We start from the raw sequence: 15,880 nt of genomic DNA, 5'->3' as shown, positions 1-15,880 counted from the left end.
CGGGCAGAACGCTAGTATAGGCTCTGCTCTGCGACTCTGTGGAATCCCCTGACATTTTACTGCTCTCATTAGAACTGACATAATGGTTAAAAAACCCACTTAATTTGACCCCAGAGCCGGAGTCCCAGAGCAGGGCAGAGCGCTAGTATAGGCTCTGCTCCGGAACTCCGCTCTGGGGAAGCCCCTGACCACACTGTCCATATATGGACAGTGTTGTCAGGGTCTTCCCCAGAGCCGTAGTCCCGGGCAGAGCGCTAGTATAAGTTCCCGTGTATAGCTGGGTGTAGTAGGTGTGATAAGTCCCTGCTGCCAGCGCATTGCATGCTGGCTGGGACACAAGCGGTGCATGCCGGGAATTGTATGACCGGAAGAGCAAGACAACGAACATACAGAGGTAAACAAAGCTCTCAATGTAAACAATAGAGAATAATGGTAAATGAAAAAATAAAAATGTAGATAATGAAATTCAGGGGGGCATTAATAGATAAATTGAGAAGCGTTGCAGTGATTAAAAAAAAAGGTATTGGAAAACCCCTTTAATAGGAGGCAGAAAATACCTGCGGCGCTAGTTTGGAGCTTTTTTGCCTGCGTCTTTTGAATTTACTTAAACAGCTTAAAAAAAGACGCGAAAAAACCCCATCAAATAACGCTCTCAATTCAAAATTCCTGAAGGAATTTTGAGGCAGATTTTTTCTGCCTTACAAAAAACGCTGTGTGAACATACCCCAAGAGTGTAGTGCTTGTTTTTAGCCGTTTTCTGTCTTTCTCGAAACAATTTTTGGTACTGGTGCCCTGAGGACGTTTCTTTTTCCAGGGGTGCCATGAGTCCGAAAAGGTTGGGAAACTCTGTACTAGGCTGCAGGATCACGCTGGCCTATGCAAGGATCCCGTCGTGGAGCAGTTCAGTTTGTCTTGGGAACGGGGCCTAGGTGAGTAAAATTTTTGTTTGGGGGCACTGTCTACAAGGGAAGGTGGGGGCTGTATGGCACTGTCTACATGGGGGAGGTGGGGGGCTGTATGGCACTGTCTACAAGGGGGAGGTGGGGGGCTGTATGGCACTGTCTACATGAGGGAGGTGGGGGGGCTGTATGGCATGATCTACAAGGAGGTGTATAGCACTGTCTACAGGAAGGCTGTATGGCACAATCTACAAGGGGGCACTATCTACAAGGGGGGTTGTGTGTGGCAGCCAGGGGAGGGGGACATTATACTGTGTGGAGGCCACTAAGCGGACATTATACTGTGTGGGGGCACTACAGGGGGCAATATACTGTGTGGGCACAAAATACTGTGTCCTTGAAGGGGTTATAATATATTATATTAAATATTATTATTATACTGTAAGGGGGGCACTAAAGGGGCATTATACTGTGGGGGGGGTCATTATACTTTTTGGCTGATTGGCTGCAGCAGTAACATGTTGTGGCGACACGTCATCGCTGGAGCAGTAAGAACATAAAGCTGCGAGGGACTGGCGGAATAGAGGATTGATAAGGTGAGTATTATTTATTTTGTTATTTTACACCATTGTAAGGATTTTTTTTTTACAAAATTCATGGCGGACAACCCCACCATGGTACCAATAAAAACTATAGCTCGTCCCACAAAAAAGAAGCCCTCATGAAGCCCTGCTGACCAAAAAATGAAAACATTATGGCTCTAAGAAATCAAGGACACAAAAAAAAACAATAATTTTTTTGAAGTGTTTTTATTGTGCAAAGGTATTATTACGTAAAAAAAAGAATTGATAAATTTGGTATTGGCAGAATCGCACTGACCCCCAGAATAAATTTAACATGATATTCATACTGAATGCCGTAAAAATAACACCCCCAAAACTATGGTGGAATTGCTGTTTTTTTTCCATGTCCACCCCCCCCCAAAAAAAAAACGTATAAGTCTTCAAACACATTATATAAAACCCAAAATGGTGCAATTAAAAAAATACAACTTGTCCCGCAAAACACGGTCCCTTATACGGCTAAGGCTACATTCACACGAGCGGGACAGATATCTGGTCCGCGTGCGTTATGCATTAATGTGCTTTGCGAGTGGCGTATGTTTTTCATACCCTCGCAAAGCATTTTTTTTTTCAATGTAATTGATGCGCATATCACGCACAGCAAACGTATGTGCATGTGAATCCGTGTGCTGTGCGTGGTTTTCACGCACCCATTGGACTTCAATGGGTGATTAGGCGCGTGAAAACGCACCAATATTGATATGCAGTGATTTCACGCAACGGACTCTCACTGCATGAAAACTCACGCGTGTGAACAGCCCCATTGAAATCAACGGGTCCGTGTGCTATGAGTGATTTCCACGCGCAGCACACGGACGAGTTTTACGCTGGTCTGAATGAGACCTAAGAGAAAAAAAAATTCACACGTGGTAGGCAGGTGTACATAAACAATTTGGCGCGCACACACCACCCCTACACACACTACTGCGGTCCGAACACGTAATGTAAAGAAAAACCATAGGAATAGGACATGCGCCGTCTTCTAACCACAAGGTCCACAGAGCGGGATTCTGTGACGTTGTGTAGTGGGAGGGGCTAGTCAGGGCCGCGCACGCAAGCACGCAGTATTTCTTAGATTGTACGTGCGCTCTCCCGGCAGACGACCCGCGCGGGTTTAGGCTCTTTGTGAGGAGGCGACGCCACCGGATACCGGCATTATCCCTAGCATGGCGGACGATAAACCAAAGGTGGGGTCGTGTGGGGGTTGCATAAAAGGTGGTCGGCTGCCGTACTGCGGGCTGGATAAAGCAGAATGAGGCCTATAGGTGATGACGCTGGTGCAGACGATAGAGGCCTGGGATGGATAAGTCGCTGGGGGGGGTACTCTCTTCATATTCGGGGATGTAGAAGTTGTGTGGGTTATTTTGTAGCTGGAGGGGTGTCCTGAGCAGCACAGCTGTGGTGAATCCCTATATACAGCTATACTGATGGTTATATGGGGTGATTATAATCCTGCTGTCCGGTAATGAGTGCTACATGATCTGCATGGCGAGGTCGTTCTCAGCCTGTTAATGTTATTATCGTGGCTGGCAGACAGTCCTGTTCGGTGCTTGCTGTTATGTGCTGAGCTTTCCCAGCTTCAGAATTGGAGGTTCGCCGGCACATAAATGGTTTTGTTCATCTTCCCATGTCCGTGGTTATTATTGAATACATTTGTGTAGTATAATAATTGACATCACACCAGGTCAATGTATGTATTTTTCTCATCCAGGAGGGAGGGAGGGGGGGCAATATAACTCCCATGTTAGTGTATGGGATCATGCTTCCCCTGTGCTATGTGGTGTAATAATAAAGTGTATTACTTTGTTGTCTTCAGTCATCTACTATAGACTGTGTGGTGACCTCCAGTGCATGATGATTTGTGACTTGATAGAGGGTTTCTTACTCAGGGCTCTCAATCAATTATCCAAAACTGCTATAAAGAGCATCTCCTGGAGGACCCAGAGCATCCATGTACTACATGAACAGCCTATAGACGGCAAAAATCTGTGTGTAATACCTCCTTTCATCTACAGTGGCGCTGCAGGGGAATTGGACACTTGCTGCCTGGTTCACCTGCAGATTAATGCTGGACACTGATCAGTTTATTTTTCATCCCTTCTAATAAAGGTGCTTGCCCCCAGTGGACAGCCCACTAAGGCACACAAGTATTTAATAGTGTACCTGATATAGATTTACTTATTGCTAACATTTAGTTTTTACGCATTCAAGTTGCTACTGCTGTTAGGAGTCTCCCCTCCTGTAATCTGCTATCAAGCAAAAGCCATGCCTGGTAACCGCTGTGGAGATGGACTGCAGAAAGTGCGGGGTCTCTTCACTTCCTGCCGATAGAAGTCAATGGATAGAGGGAGGAGGGACAAATATGCTGCCCATAGAAGTCTATGAAGAGGGGGAGGAGGGAGCCAGAAATAGTGTTGTTCCTTGTGTATACACACCAGCTTATACTTAAGTCATCTGAAAAATTAGGTATGCTTAATCATTTAGCTTGTAATCTGTTTTTTTTTAAATTTTTTAGGATAAGTCTAACTTCAGCTGCACGTGCTTGGGTGCCACTCGGGCTGTGTTTCACTGCATCTGAGTGGCACCCGAAAGTTTTCGGACCCATTAACTTGAGTGGGTGAATTGGGTCTGTGAAAACTGACCTGATTATCCAATCCGTGGGAAGATGGGATGTGTCCTATCTTTCCACGGATCACTGACTGGACCCGGCTGATGCACTGTCGTGTGCGTGAGCCATTAGTTCTAGTTCTTTGCAGAACAGAAATGTAACTTCTAAGGTTTCTTGATGTTGCAGGAGAGTGTGAAAACTGAAAACAATGACCACATCAACTTGAAGGTAGCTGGCCAGGATGGCTCTGTCGTCCAGTTCAAGATAAAGAAACATACACCACTCAACAAGCTCATGAAGGCTTATTGTGAACGACAGGTGAGTTCTCTCCTATCACGCATACTCCGCACTAGGGATACTCTGCATCCCCAATTGGTTCGATACCGTTATTTCTTGTATTCCGATACTTAGCTGCGCGGCCGCAGAGCTAAGTATAGTAACACATGAATGTATGAGAGCGGGGCTGCGGCTGTGTGATAGTCATTGTCCCGCTCCTGAGTCCTGATAAGTGTGCGCCGTCAGGATGATGCAATCCGGCCAGTGCTGCACTAATGAGTGGCGGCACGGAAGACCGAACATGGCGGGCGCACTACAAAACACCCCCATGTTCTGTCTTCAGTGCCTGAACCGCCGCTCATTAGTGCAGCGCCGGCTGCATCACCTCAGGCTGACCTCGCACACATTTGATGTATTACACAGCTGCAGCCCCGCTCTATAATGGCGGAGGTTCGAGAAACCTCTCATCTCCGCCGCTATTCTACCATATTTCCTGTTAGGGCATACTTAGGTATGTCCTAGCAACTGCCTGTGTACGATCAGTACACAGGCTAATGTACTTGCATATCGATATATACCAGTACATTACTATCAGTATATAGATATACTAGTACATTACTATCAGTATATATAGATATATGCTAGTACATTACTATCAGTATATAGATATACTAGTACATTACTATCAGTATATATAGATATATGCTAGTACATTACTATCAGTATATATAGATATATGCCAGTACATTACTATCAGTATATAGATATATGCCAGTACATTACTATCAGTATATATAGATATATGCCAGTACATTGCTATCAGTATATAGATATATGCCAGTACATTGCTATCAGTATATAGATATATGCCAGTACATTGCTATCAGTATATATAGATATATGCCAGTACATTACTATCAGTATATATAGATATATGCCAGTACATTACTATCAGTATATATAGATATATGCTAGTACATTACTATCAGTATATATAGATATATGCTAGTACATTACTATCAGTATATATAGATATATGCTAGTACATTACTATCAGTATATATAGATATATGCTAGTACATTACTATCAGTATATATAGATATATGCTAGTACATTACTATCAGTATATATAGATATATGCTAGTACATTACTATCAGTATATATAGATATATGCTAGTACATTACTATCAGTATATAGATATACTAGTACATTACTATCAGTATATATAGATATATGCTAGTACATTACTATCAGTATATATAGATATATGCCAGTACATTGCTATCAGTATATAGATATATGCCAGTACATTGCTATCAGTATATAGATATATGCCAGTACATTGCTATCAGTATATATAGATATATGCCAGTACATTACTATCAGTATATATAGATATATGCTAGTACATTACTATCAGTATATATAGATATATGCTAGTACATTACTATCAGTATATATAGATATATGCTAGTACATTACTATCAGTATATATAGATATATGCTAGTACATTACTATCAGTATATATAGATATATGCTAGTACATTACTATCAGTATATATAGATATATGCTAGTACATTACTATCAGTATATATAGATATATGCTAGTACATTACTATCAGTATATATAGATATATGCTAGTACATTACTATCAGTATATATAGATATATGCTAGTACATTACTATCAGTATATATAGATATATGCTAGTACATTACTATCAGTATATATAGATATATGCTAGTACATTACTATCAGTATATAGATATACTAGTACATTACTATCAGTATATATAGATATATGCTAGTACATTACTATCAGTATATATAGATATATGCCAGTACATTGCTATCAGTATATAGATATATGCCAGTACATTGCTATCAGTATATAGATATATGCCAGTACATTGCTATCAGTATATAGATATATGCCAGTACATTGCTATCAGTATATAGATATATGCCAGTACATTACTATCAGTATATATAGATATATGCCAGTACATTACTATCAGTATATATAGATATATGCCAGTACATTACTATCAGTATATATAGATATATGCTAGTACATTACTATCAGTATATATAGATATATGCCAGTACATTACTATCAGTATATAGATATATGCTAGTACATTACTATCAGTATATATAGATATATGCCAGTACATTGCTATCAGTATATATAGATATATGCCAGTACATTGCTATCAGTATATATAGATATATGCCAGTACATTGCTATCAGTATATATAGATATATGCCAGTACATTGCTATCAGTATATAGATATATGCCAGTACATTGCTATCAGTATATAGATATATGCCAGTACATTGCTATCAGTATATAGATATATGCCAGTACATTGCTATCAGTATATAGATATATGCCAGTACATTGCTATCAGTATATAGATATATGCCAGTACATTGCTATCAGTATATAGATATATGCCAGTACATTGCTATCAGTATATAGATATATGCCAGTACATTGCTATCAGTATATAGATATATGCCAGTACATTACTATCAGTATATATAGATATATGCTAGTACATTACTATCAGTATATATAGATATATGCTAGTACATTACTATCAGTATATATAGGTATATGCCAGTACATTACTATCAGTATATAGGTATATGCCAGTACATTACTATCAGTATATAGGTATATGCCAGTACATTGCTATCAGTATATAGATATACTAGTACATTACTATCAGTATATATAGATATATGCTAGTACATTGCTATCAGTATATAGATATATGCCAGTACATTGCTATCAGTATATAGGTATATGCCAGTACATTGCTATCAGTATATAGATATATGCCAGTACATTGCTATCAGTATATAGATATACTAGTACATTACTATCAGTATATATAGGTATATGCCAGTACATTGCTATCAGTATATAGATATACTAGTACATTACTATCAGTATATATAGATATATGCTAGTACATTGCTATCAGTATATAGATATATGCCAGTACATTGCTATCAGTATATAGATATATGCCAGTACATTACTATCAGTATATATAGATATATGCTAGTACATTACTATCAGTATATATAGATATATGCCAGTACATTACTATCAGTATATAGGTATATGCCAGTACATTACTATCAGTATATAGGTATATGCCAGTACATTACTATCAGTATATATAGATATATGCCAGTACATTGCTATCAGTATATAGGTATATGCCAGTACATTACTATCAGTATATAGGTATATGCCAGTACATTGCTATCAGTATATAGATATACTAGTACATTACTATCAGTATATATAGATATATGCTAGTACATTGCTATCAGTATATAGATATATGCCAGTACATTGCTATCAGTATATAGATATATGCCAGTACATTACTATCAGTATATAGATATATGCCAGCACATTAAAGTTTAAAAATAAAGTAAAAACAAACCAATATTACATTTAAAAAAAAAATACACATATACCTTTTTTACAATAAACATCAGTTTTGCCTGGATTGATCCTTTAAGTCTCCGGCTACTCAGGGACCTTGGTTATATTCAGGTTTGAGTTGAAAAGCTGAATTTGTGATTGGTTGTGTCACTCTTGCCTTAAAGGGCTGTTTTAGAATAGACCTTGGTGGAATATTAAGTCCCGATTCTGCATTACTTCTATTATTTCTCTTATGTAGCCTGTATTCCAAAACACTGTACACAGAGAATCCAACTGGGACACACGTGAGCGATTACAATCTGATTATTGTATGTCAGACGCACAATTGGCCCTTATAACCTAATCAGTATGGTTTTGGATTGCTGTCATTGTATCAACCTCAAGAAGCAGGCTAGTGACATGCACTTTGGGGCAGGCTGGCGCATGAGTGCATGTCCATAAGATTAGAATACAATCCTGGGCATCTAGCATATTTTCATTGTAGCCTTGGCCCTCTGGCATCCCTGAGGTGTTTAGTAGCATGGTGTCTATACAGTCTGGAGAATGAGATATTTAACTGCTTGTAAATTATGCTGACTGTTTTATTTTAATTTTTTTCTCCACCCCCTCCTTTTTTAGGGATTGTCAATGAGGCAAATTAGATTTCGGTTTGATGGCCAGCCTATTAATGAGACCGACACACCAGCACAGGTAAGTGATTCTTGATGCAAGGGCATATACTGTGCCTAGATAGTGTAAGGGTCCTTTTACACCGGCCAGTTTTGTTCGTGAACACTAGCGCAGATCAAAGAGACAGCTTGTTGATCGGCGCTAGTTTGCTCCTTTATTTAACGAGGACTATGATCGCTTGTCCCGATGCATTTTCATCATGTCTGAAACACCTCTCAATTTTTACATGGGGTGATGTGCTGCCGACAGCGATAATGTTTTGTCCTGCATAAACTATATGATCAGCAGATGAACGAGCTTTTGCTCGTTCATCGGCTGATCGCTGTCCTGTTTACAGTTGTCCTGTGTAGTTGTTTGCCCGATCATTGACCAGTGTAAAAGGGCCTTAAAGAGGATCTGTCATACAGCTTCTCCTCTTTGCACAGCATGATCTCCGCTTCAATCGTGAGATCATTCTGTTTACACTTCTGGCTGCAGCTCCTTTAACACATTGCCTCAGTGCCCATGCGGGAAGACGGTCCCTGGATTGGCGCTGAGATGTTGAAGAAGCTGCATCAGAAGTGTCAACAAAGCATGATCTCACGATTGAACTGATCACGCTGTGCAGGGAAGGGGAGAAGCTGTATGATGCTGATTGGAAAGTGTGATCTAGACCACACAAACGCCTCCCACGTAGAGCAGCGTTAACGCCCCTTTGACTAGTATAGCCTCATTTGTGTATTTAGAAATAAGCTCAATTCCTAAAATAAACTTTTTGGGTCAGTGCTTGTTAGATTAGTTAGAAGATTGGGCATTATTAACCCTTTCAGGAAGCCGCCATTTTCTATTCATTTTTATTCCTCCCCACCTTCCAAAAGCCGTAACTTTATTATTATTTTTAATAAATTTGTTAACGAGGGCTGTGTGGAGGAGTTTTCTCAATAAAAATATTTCCTTAGGTTTTTTTATTTTATTTTTTATTGGTTAGTGTCTTTAGTAATGGCAGTTCTGTTTTACAGCATCCATTACTAAGGCAGGGCTTCGTGTTAGCCAGTAAAAAGGCTAGCACTAACCCACCTATTACCCTGGTACCTACAACCACCAGGGGTGCCGGGTACGATCCAGTACCGAACCATCTGTAGTAATTTCCGTGCACAGGGGCAGGTGCTGGCTGGTAGTATGAGGCTGGGAAGGGCCAAAAACCTTGGCCCTACTCACCCTTGTAATGCTAGCCTGCTGCAATGTTGTATCTGGCTGATTATAAAAAAAAAAAAAAAAGGGACGTGATACCAGCCTGCGGCTGCCCCAGTGCCTGACCGTTACTACAGATGTCTGGTACTGGATCGTACCCGGCTCTTCCTGGTGGCGGTGGGTATCAGGCTAATAATGGGGGGTTAGTTCTATCCTTTTTACTGGCTAACACGAAGCTCCGCCTTAGTAATGGACGTTGTCAAACAGACAACTGCCATTAGCAAGGAGCTAAAAGTATTAAAGACATAAGAAAATATTTTTATCGCTAACCATTTTATTTAAAAAAACAAAACCTAGATCATCACAGTAGTCCACCGAATCTACGACTAGTCCAATGGGTCCAGCAGAACCTGCAAAAAAAGTTAAGTTAGGCCTCAAGCACACTTCAGTAAAATGCTAAAAAAATAAATAACGGATAGCACACTGACCCATTCATTTCTATGGGGCTATGCACACTTCCGTTTTATGGCGGTTCCGACAAAAATAGATCAGGTCCAATTCCTGTCCGTTTTTTGTGAGACCGTCTCGGCCATTCCATTTACTTGGTCTGTTGAAGCAGAGCGCACACGGAAGCCATCCGTGTGCTGATTGTGTGTCATGGTGGTACGACGAGCAACAGATGTGTGCATGAGGCCTTAGTAATATGAAAAATAAAAATACTTCTACTCCCTACAGCAGACTTCTTCCTGTGCCGCAGTGTAAATCAGTGACCAATGGAAAATAATTCCATTATGGCATGTTCACACGGCACTTAGAAAAAAATGATGTGTGAACGTGTTGAATACACTAGTGGTTCTAGTGAAGCGGTTTTTTAAATACAGGGATTTTGTCTTTTTTTTTTTTTTACACATTTCATTAGTACCCTAAGTTAGAAGCAGGGCTTAACAGGAGATGAAGCAAGGCAGCACTGGGGGTGTCTACATAAGGCCCCTGGGCTGCCATGACAAGAATCTGCAGCCCCTGAACTCCTCATGGGAAGGGGGCAATGAGCTATCAGAAGGGGGCGCTCCCCCCTCTTTCTAATATCTTAGATGCTGCGATCGTGTTAAACGGCTAGGAACCGCGCGATTGCTGTGACCGATCCTCTTAACACAAATTACCATAAGGATATATTCACACGGCAAACTAAAAACGGCTGTAAAATACGGAGCGGTTTTCAAAGGAAAACAGCCTCTGATTTTCAGCCATTTTTTACAGCTGTATTTGGAGCTGGTTTTCTATTGACCCAATGAAAAACTGCTCAAGAAGTGACATGCAGTTTTTATGGGCTGTTTTTTATGCGCCATTTTCTTCAAGCGGCCGCGCAAAAAAACACTGTCGGAACGAAATGCCGATTTTCCCATTGAAATCAATGGGCAGGTGTTTGGAGACTTTCAGCTTCCGTTTTTTCCAGCTGTTTTTCTGGGTTTTTACGGGCTGAAAATAGGCTGTGTGAACTTACCCTCATACTGCCGCTTGCATCAGCAATTCTGAATCCTTTTCTCATTGATAAAAGTGCAGCACTCAGTGCGGGGGGAATTATTAAGCACTCTAGGCCAGTTTTCTGGCATAGTAAAGTCTACATTTTTATTTCAATGGTGGAAATTGATCAAAAATAGAATAACTGGCCTGGTTACCCAGAACGCAGCTTTCATTTTTCAAACTGAAAGGAAAACTGTGCCGTAGTTGGTTGCTATAAGCAATATGGCCTGTTTTTCTGTTGGCCAGGTTTGATAAATGAGGTCAATTAATGTGTTAACTTCTAAGCTTCCCACCGCTCATCCATTGCTACTCACCTTGTACTTGGTGTGTGCCTTTCTTACATTTAGAGGGCTAGTCCACTGGACAGATTTAGAAATCTTACATGTTTTGCCAATAGCAGAGTCATCTTCAAGTTGACTTGATAATCCACTTGTATGATTGGTGAAAGGTCTCCAAGATTTCGAAAGACTTATTTTTTATTTTTAGTAGGTTTTTCACATACCTAAATAAATAAAGGTGCCACATGTAATTAAAGGGAATGTGTTGCCAGCAAAACATGTTTTTTTTTTTTTTTAATTAAACATTTAGTGTGTAGGTGATTAAACATTGTTCAAATTTTTTTTATTTTTTTCACGAGTCAGGAAATATTATAAATTAGATTCTAATTTATAATATTTCCCATTGCTGGTCACTAGATGGAGCTATTCCCAAATTTGCAGCATTGCATGTGGTAAAGCAACCTCATTGCTTTTTGCTGCAAAATTGGGAAAAAAGCACTCGCTCTAGTGAGCTCTGAGAATCCCCCCTCCTTTATCCTGGCTAGTGCCGGGATAAACGAGGAGATTGAACAGTCTAACCTCCTACACTGTGTGTCGCCATTTTTTGAGCTAACACACAGTGTAGTAGGTTTACATACAGTAGTAAACACACACAAACACGAACATACATAGAAATCTCTTACCTGCTCCTGCCGCCGCGGCTCCCTCCGGCCCGTCCGCTCCGTCTGCTGCCGCTGGTCCAAGTGCACAAGTCCGGAAGCCGCGACCGGAAGTAGTAATCTTACTGTCCGGCCGCGACTTCCGGTCCACAGGAAAATGGCGCCGGACGGCGTGCATTTCAAATTGGACTGTGTGGGAGCGGCGCATGCGCAGTTCCCACACAGACGGCGTACACAGAAGTGGATGGGACGGGACCCGGTCGCAGTCCCTATGGGACTGTGGCTGCCGTATTCCATGTCTGTGTCGTTAATCGACGAATACAGAAATGGAAAAAAAATGGCAGCCCCCATAGGGAAGAAAAAGTGAAAAAATAGAAAAAAGTAACACACAAACACACAAATTAATCCAAACGTTTTTAATAAAACACTAACATTAAACTGACATGAAATTTTTTTTTTGTGGTGACACTGTTCCTTTAAGAGTTTACATTAACTTCTCAAATAGGTGATTATCTATTTGGGTTGCCCTTTAGTTCTTAAACCAATGTAATGGTACTGTGGGTCACTAGTAAGGCTATACTAGTGTCGTGGCTTCCTGGAGACTATGCCGGCCACATCTGTTTTGTAACGAATACCAATTAATCCTGACTGACTCCATTGACTTATAATGGGGTCCGTTTGGGGTTCTGGTGTTTTGACAACCAGAATATCGCTGCTGACTGTGCTGTTCTAAAATGCCAGGAATGTATAAAGTCTCTGGCACTCTATATGTAGCCTATTAATGATGGCCTATCCTCCTGAACAATTGATTGTCTTGATGTAGTTGCTCCCATTATACAGTTTCTGTTCTTGGCATAATCATTGTTGCTTTTTCTATAAAGGGAATGCTTCCTAACTTTTTTTTTTTTTCCCCCACTCTTTAGTTGGAAATGGAGGATGAAGATACGATTGATGTTTTCCAGCAGCAGACGGGAGGGAACTTCTAGAACAAGTTTTGTCCAACCCCTCACCCAACTGCCTCCACTGTTCAGTTCCCTATGTTCACCATCATCCCCCTTCCCTTACTGTACATAATATAGGGTGGATGTGTGTTCTAGGAGTTACGTTTTCACTCCTGCCCCTTTTCCCTTTTATCTCTGCTTAATATCCTTTATGATTCGGGACCAAGTTAATTTGAGATGGTGGGTCCTTTGCACCGTCTCCCACCTCATTCTGATATTGTTATGCCCTCTACTTTTATTCCAGTAAATTATTTTGCTTTCTCATTTTACAAGCCCGTCATTTGCTTACAGATAAACAACTACTGTTGCCTGGGGTGCCTTACTCGGCAACTGTGACACCTCGGGTTAGAATACTTAAAGGGAACCTGTCACCAGCATTTCACCTATTGAACTCTATTCACCCCTCGCTGGCCGCTGCTGTCAAAAGTTCATTGCTGTTATCCCCGCTCCTAAACTCCTCCTCCAAGCATTCCGCACCTTTTATAGTATTAATCCGGCGGTCTCTTTTGTTCCCCTTTAAGCCCGCCCGCCACCAAAAAATTACCTGTCCCGAATGCTAAAATCTCATCTGAGACAGCACGCATGCACTTGTCATGTATGGTCTGATACCCTTCCCTGCTTTGTCTAGGCCTTAAATCTAGTCACTGCACATGCACCGCTATGGTGTCCCGTTGTGCGCACGCACCAGGACAAGGATATCGATCCGCAGAATTTCGTGTGTCCTGGGGGCTTGAGGACTGAAGATATGACACTTTTCGAACGAAGATGGCTTTTATATTCATTAGCATACGGCGCAGGGAACACTAAAAAATGGAATACTAGAGGTACAGAGACTACTTAGAAGCTAATAGGTTACATAAAAATAATTTCTCACCCACTTCCACCAGGTATTGCTGGATTAATAGGTGAAATGCTGGTGACCGGTTCCATTTAAGGGAGCAAACCCACCTCTCAATTGTTTTTTTTATTTTGTTTTTTTTTTTTTTTATTTGTTTTTTTTTTTTGTTTGTTTTCTTAAACTGATTACGATTTTATAACTTTTTGTATGTAGCTGGGTGAATAGGAAAAAAATGTAAAAAGCTGAAGAATCTTAGTTAGAAATTCCCTTCCGGCATCTCGTTGTTTAAATAAACCTGGTTTAAAAGAAATTTGTCTTATTTATGATTGTGGATGTGAAATCTTAAGACTGTTTTTTAACCCCTTCCCGCTGCAGCCACTTTTGACCTTCCTGACAGAGCCTCATTTTTTCAAATCTAACGTGTCACTTTGTGGTAATAACTTTGGAATGCTTTTACCTATGCAAGCGATTCTGAAATTGTTTTCTCATGACACATTGTACTTTAAGTTAGTGGCAAAATTTGCAAAAATTAGAGAAATTGAAAAAATTTGCATTTTTATAAATTTAAATGTATCTCCTTGTAAGACATAGTATTACCGCACAAAATACTTGCTAATTAAAATTTCCCATATGTCTTCTTTAGATTGGCATAGTTTTTTGAACATCCTTTTCCTTTTTCTAGGACGTTACAAGGCTTAAAAGTTTATCATCAATTTCTCACATTTTCAAGAAAATGTCAACCAATTTTTTTCTAGGGACCAGTTAATTTGTGACGTGGCTTTGAGGGGCCTATACAATACAAACCCCCATTTAAAAAAAAAAACAAAAAAAACTGCACCCCTCAAAGTATTCAAAACAGCATTTAGAAAGTTTCTTAACCCTTTAGGTGTTGCACAAGAATTAAAGCAAACTAGAGGCATGTGGCCTTAGTGTGCTGATGGACTGAAGCACCGGCCTCAGGTGCAAAGGAGCACCTAGAGGATTTTGGGACCTTCTTTTTTTTATTAGATAATATTTTAGGCACCATGTCAGGTTTGAAGAGGTCTTGTGATGGCAAAACAAAAAAAGACCCCATTTTGGAAGCTACACCCCACAAGGAATTCATCCAGGGGTGTAGCGAATGTTGTGACCCCACAGGTGTATCATAGATTTTATTAGAATTTGGATGTGAAAATAAAAAAAAGTTAAATTTTTCCAATAAGTAATTTTAAAGTATAAAAAATAAGTTTCACGTTAAAAAAACACTAGCCTTTTTTCCCATAAGTCTTTTATTATAGGGAAAGAAACTGAACATTAAAAAAGTACACATATGTGGTATCAACTTGTTCGTAATGACCCGAACTATAAAAATCACGCCATTTTACCCACACGGTGAACACCGTAAAAAACTTCCAGAATCGTATTTTTAGTCACTACCCCTCCCAAAACAGAATAAAAATAAGAATCTAAAAGTTGCATGTACCCCAAAATTATACCATTAAAAACTACAGCCTGTCCTGCAAAAAACAAGCCCTCAGACAGCTTTTTTGACAGAAAAATAACAGTTATGGCCCTCAGAATATGGCGACACAAAAAAACGTATTAATTGAAACAAGTTTATTATGCAGACGCTGTAAAACATAAACTATATACATCTGGTATCGCTGTAATCCTACCGACCTGTAAAATTGTCATTCATAGTGCATGGCGCACACCATAAAAAAAAAAATCAGAATTGCTGGTTTTTGGTCACCTTGCTTGCCAAAAAATGAAATAAAAAGTGAACAAAAAAAAATCGCATGTTCCCCAAAATGGTACCAGTGAAATCTACAGATTGTCCCGTATCAAATAAGCCGTCCCACAAGGAGAAAAAAAATTAA

General features: G+C 40.0%; 2 protein-coding genes across 2 annotated transcripts in view; one reads left to right on the top strand and one right to left on the bottom strand.

Moving 5' to 3' along the window:
• Positions 1 to 15,880, bottom strand: part of NUP85 (nucleoporin 85) — a 102,858-nt gene that overhangs the window by 59,073 nt on the left and 27,905 nt on the right. The window lies entirely within an intron of this gene.
• On the top strand, positions 2,591 to 14,331 carry SUMO2 (small ubiquitin like modifier 2). Its single transcript, XM_075846724.1, has 4 exons — positions 2,591 to 2,709; positions 4,317 to 4,448; positions 8,504 to 8,575; positions 13,106 to 14,331. The coding sequence occupies exons 1-4, from the start codon at positions 2,689 to 2,691 to the stop codon at positions 13,166 to 13,168; spliced, it is 288 nt and encodes a 95-aa protein (XP_075702839.1). The 5' UTR covers positions 2,591 to 2,688; the 3' UTR covers positions 13,169 to 14,331.

Source organism: Rhinoderma darwinii, chromosome 13 (assembly GCF_050947455.1).
Source record: "Rhinoderma darwinii isolate aRhiDar2 chromosome 13, aRhiDar2.hap1, whole genome shotgun sequence".
NCBI classification, from domain to species: Eukaryota; Metazoa; Chordata; class Amphibia; order Anura; family Rhinodermatidae; genus Rhinoderma; species Rhinoderma darwinii.
Note: the sequence above shows the minus strand (reverse complement) of the source record. Positions and strands in the feature narration are given on the sequence as shown.

What these genes read in the sequence shown, in the direction of transcription:
- SUMO2 (XM_075846724.1), top strand. Translation starts at nt 2,689, where the DNA reads ATGGCGGACGATAAACCAAAG. An exon ending in AGGCTTATTGTGAACGACAG is followed by an intron (nt 4,449 to 8,503) that starts GTGAGTTCTCTC and finishes CTCCTTTTTTAG; the next exon opens with GGATTGTCAATGAGGCAAAT. An exon ending in AGACCGACACACCAGCACAG is followed by an intron (nt 8,576 to 13,105) that starts GTAAGTGATTCT and finishes CCCACTCTTTAG; the next exon opens with TTGGAAATGGAGGATGAAGA.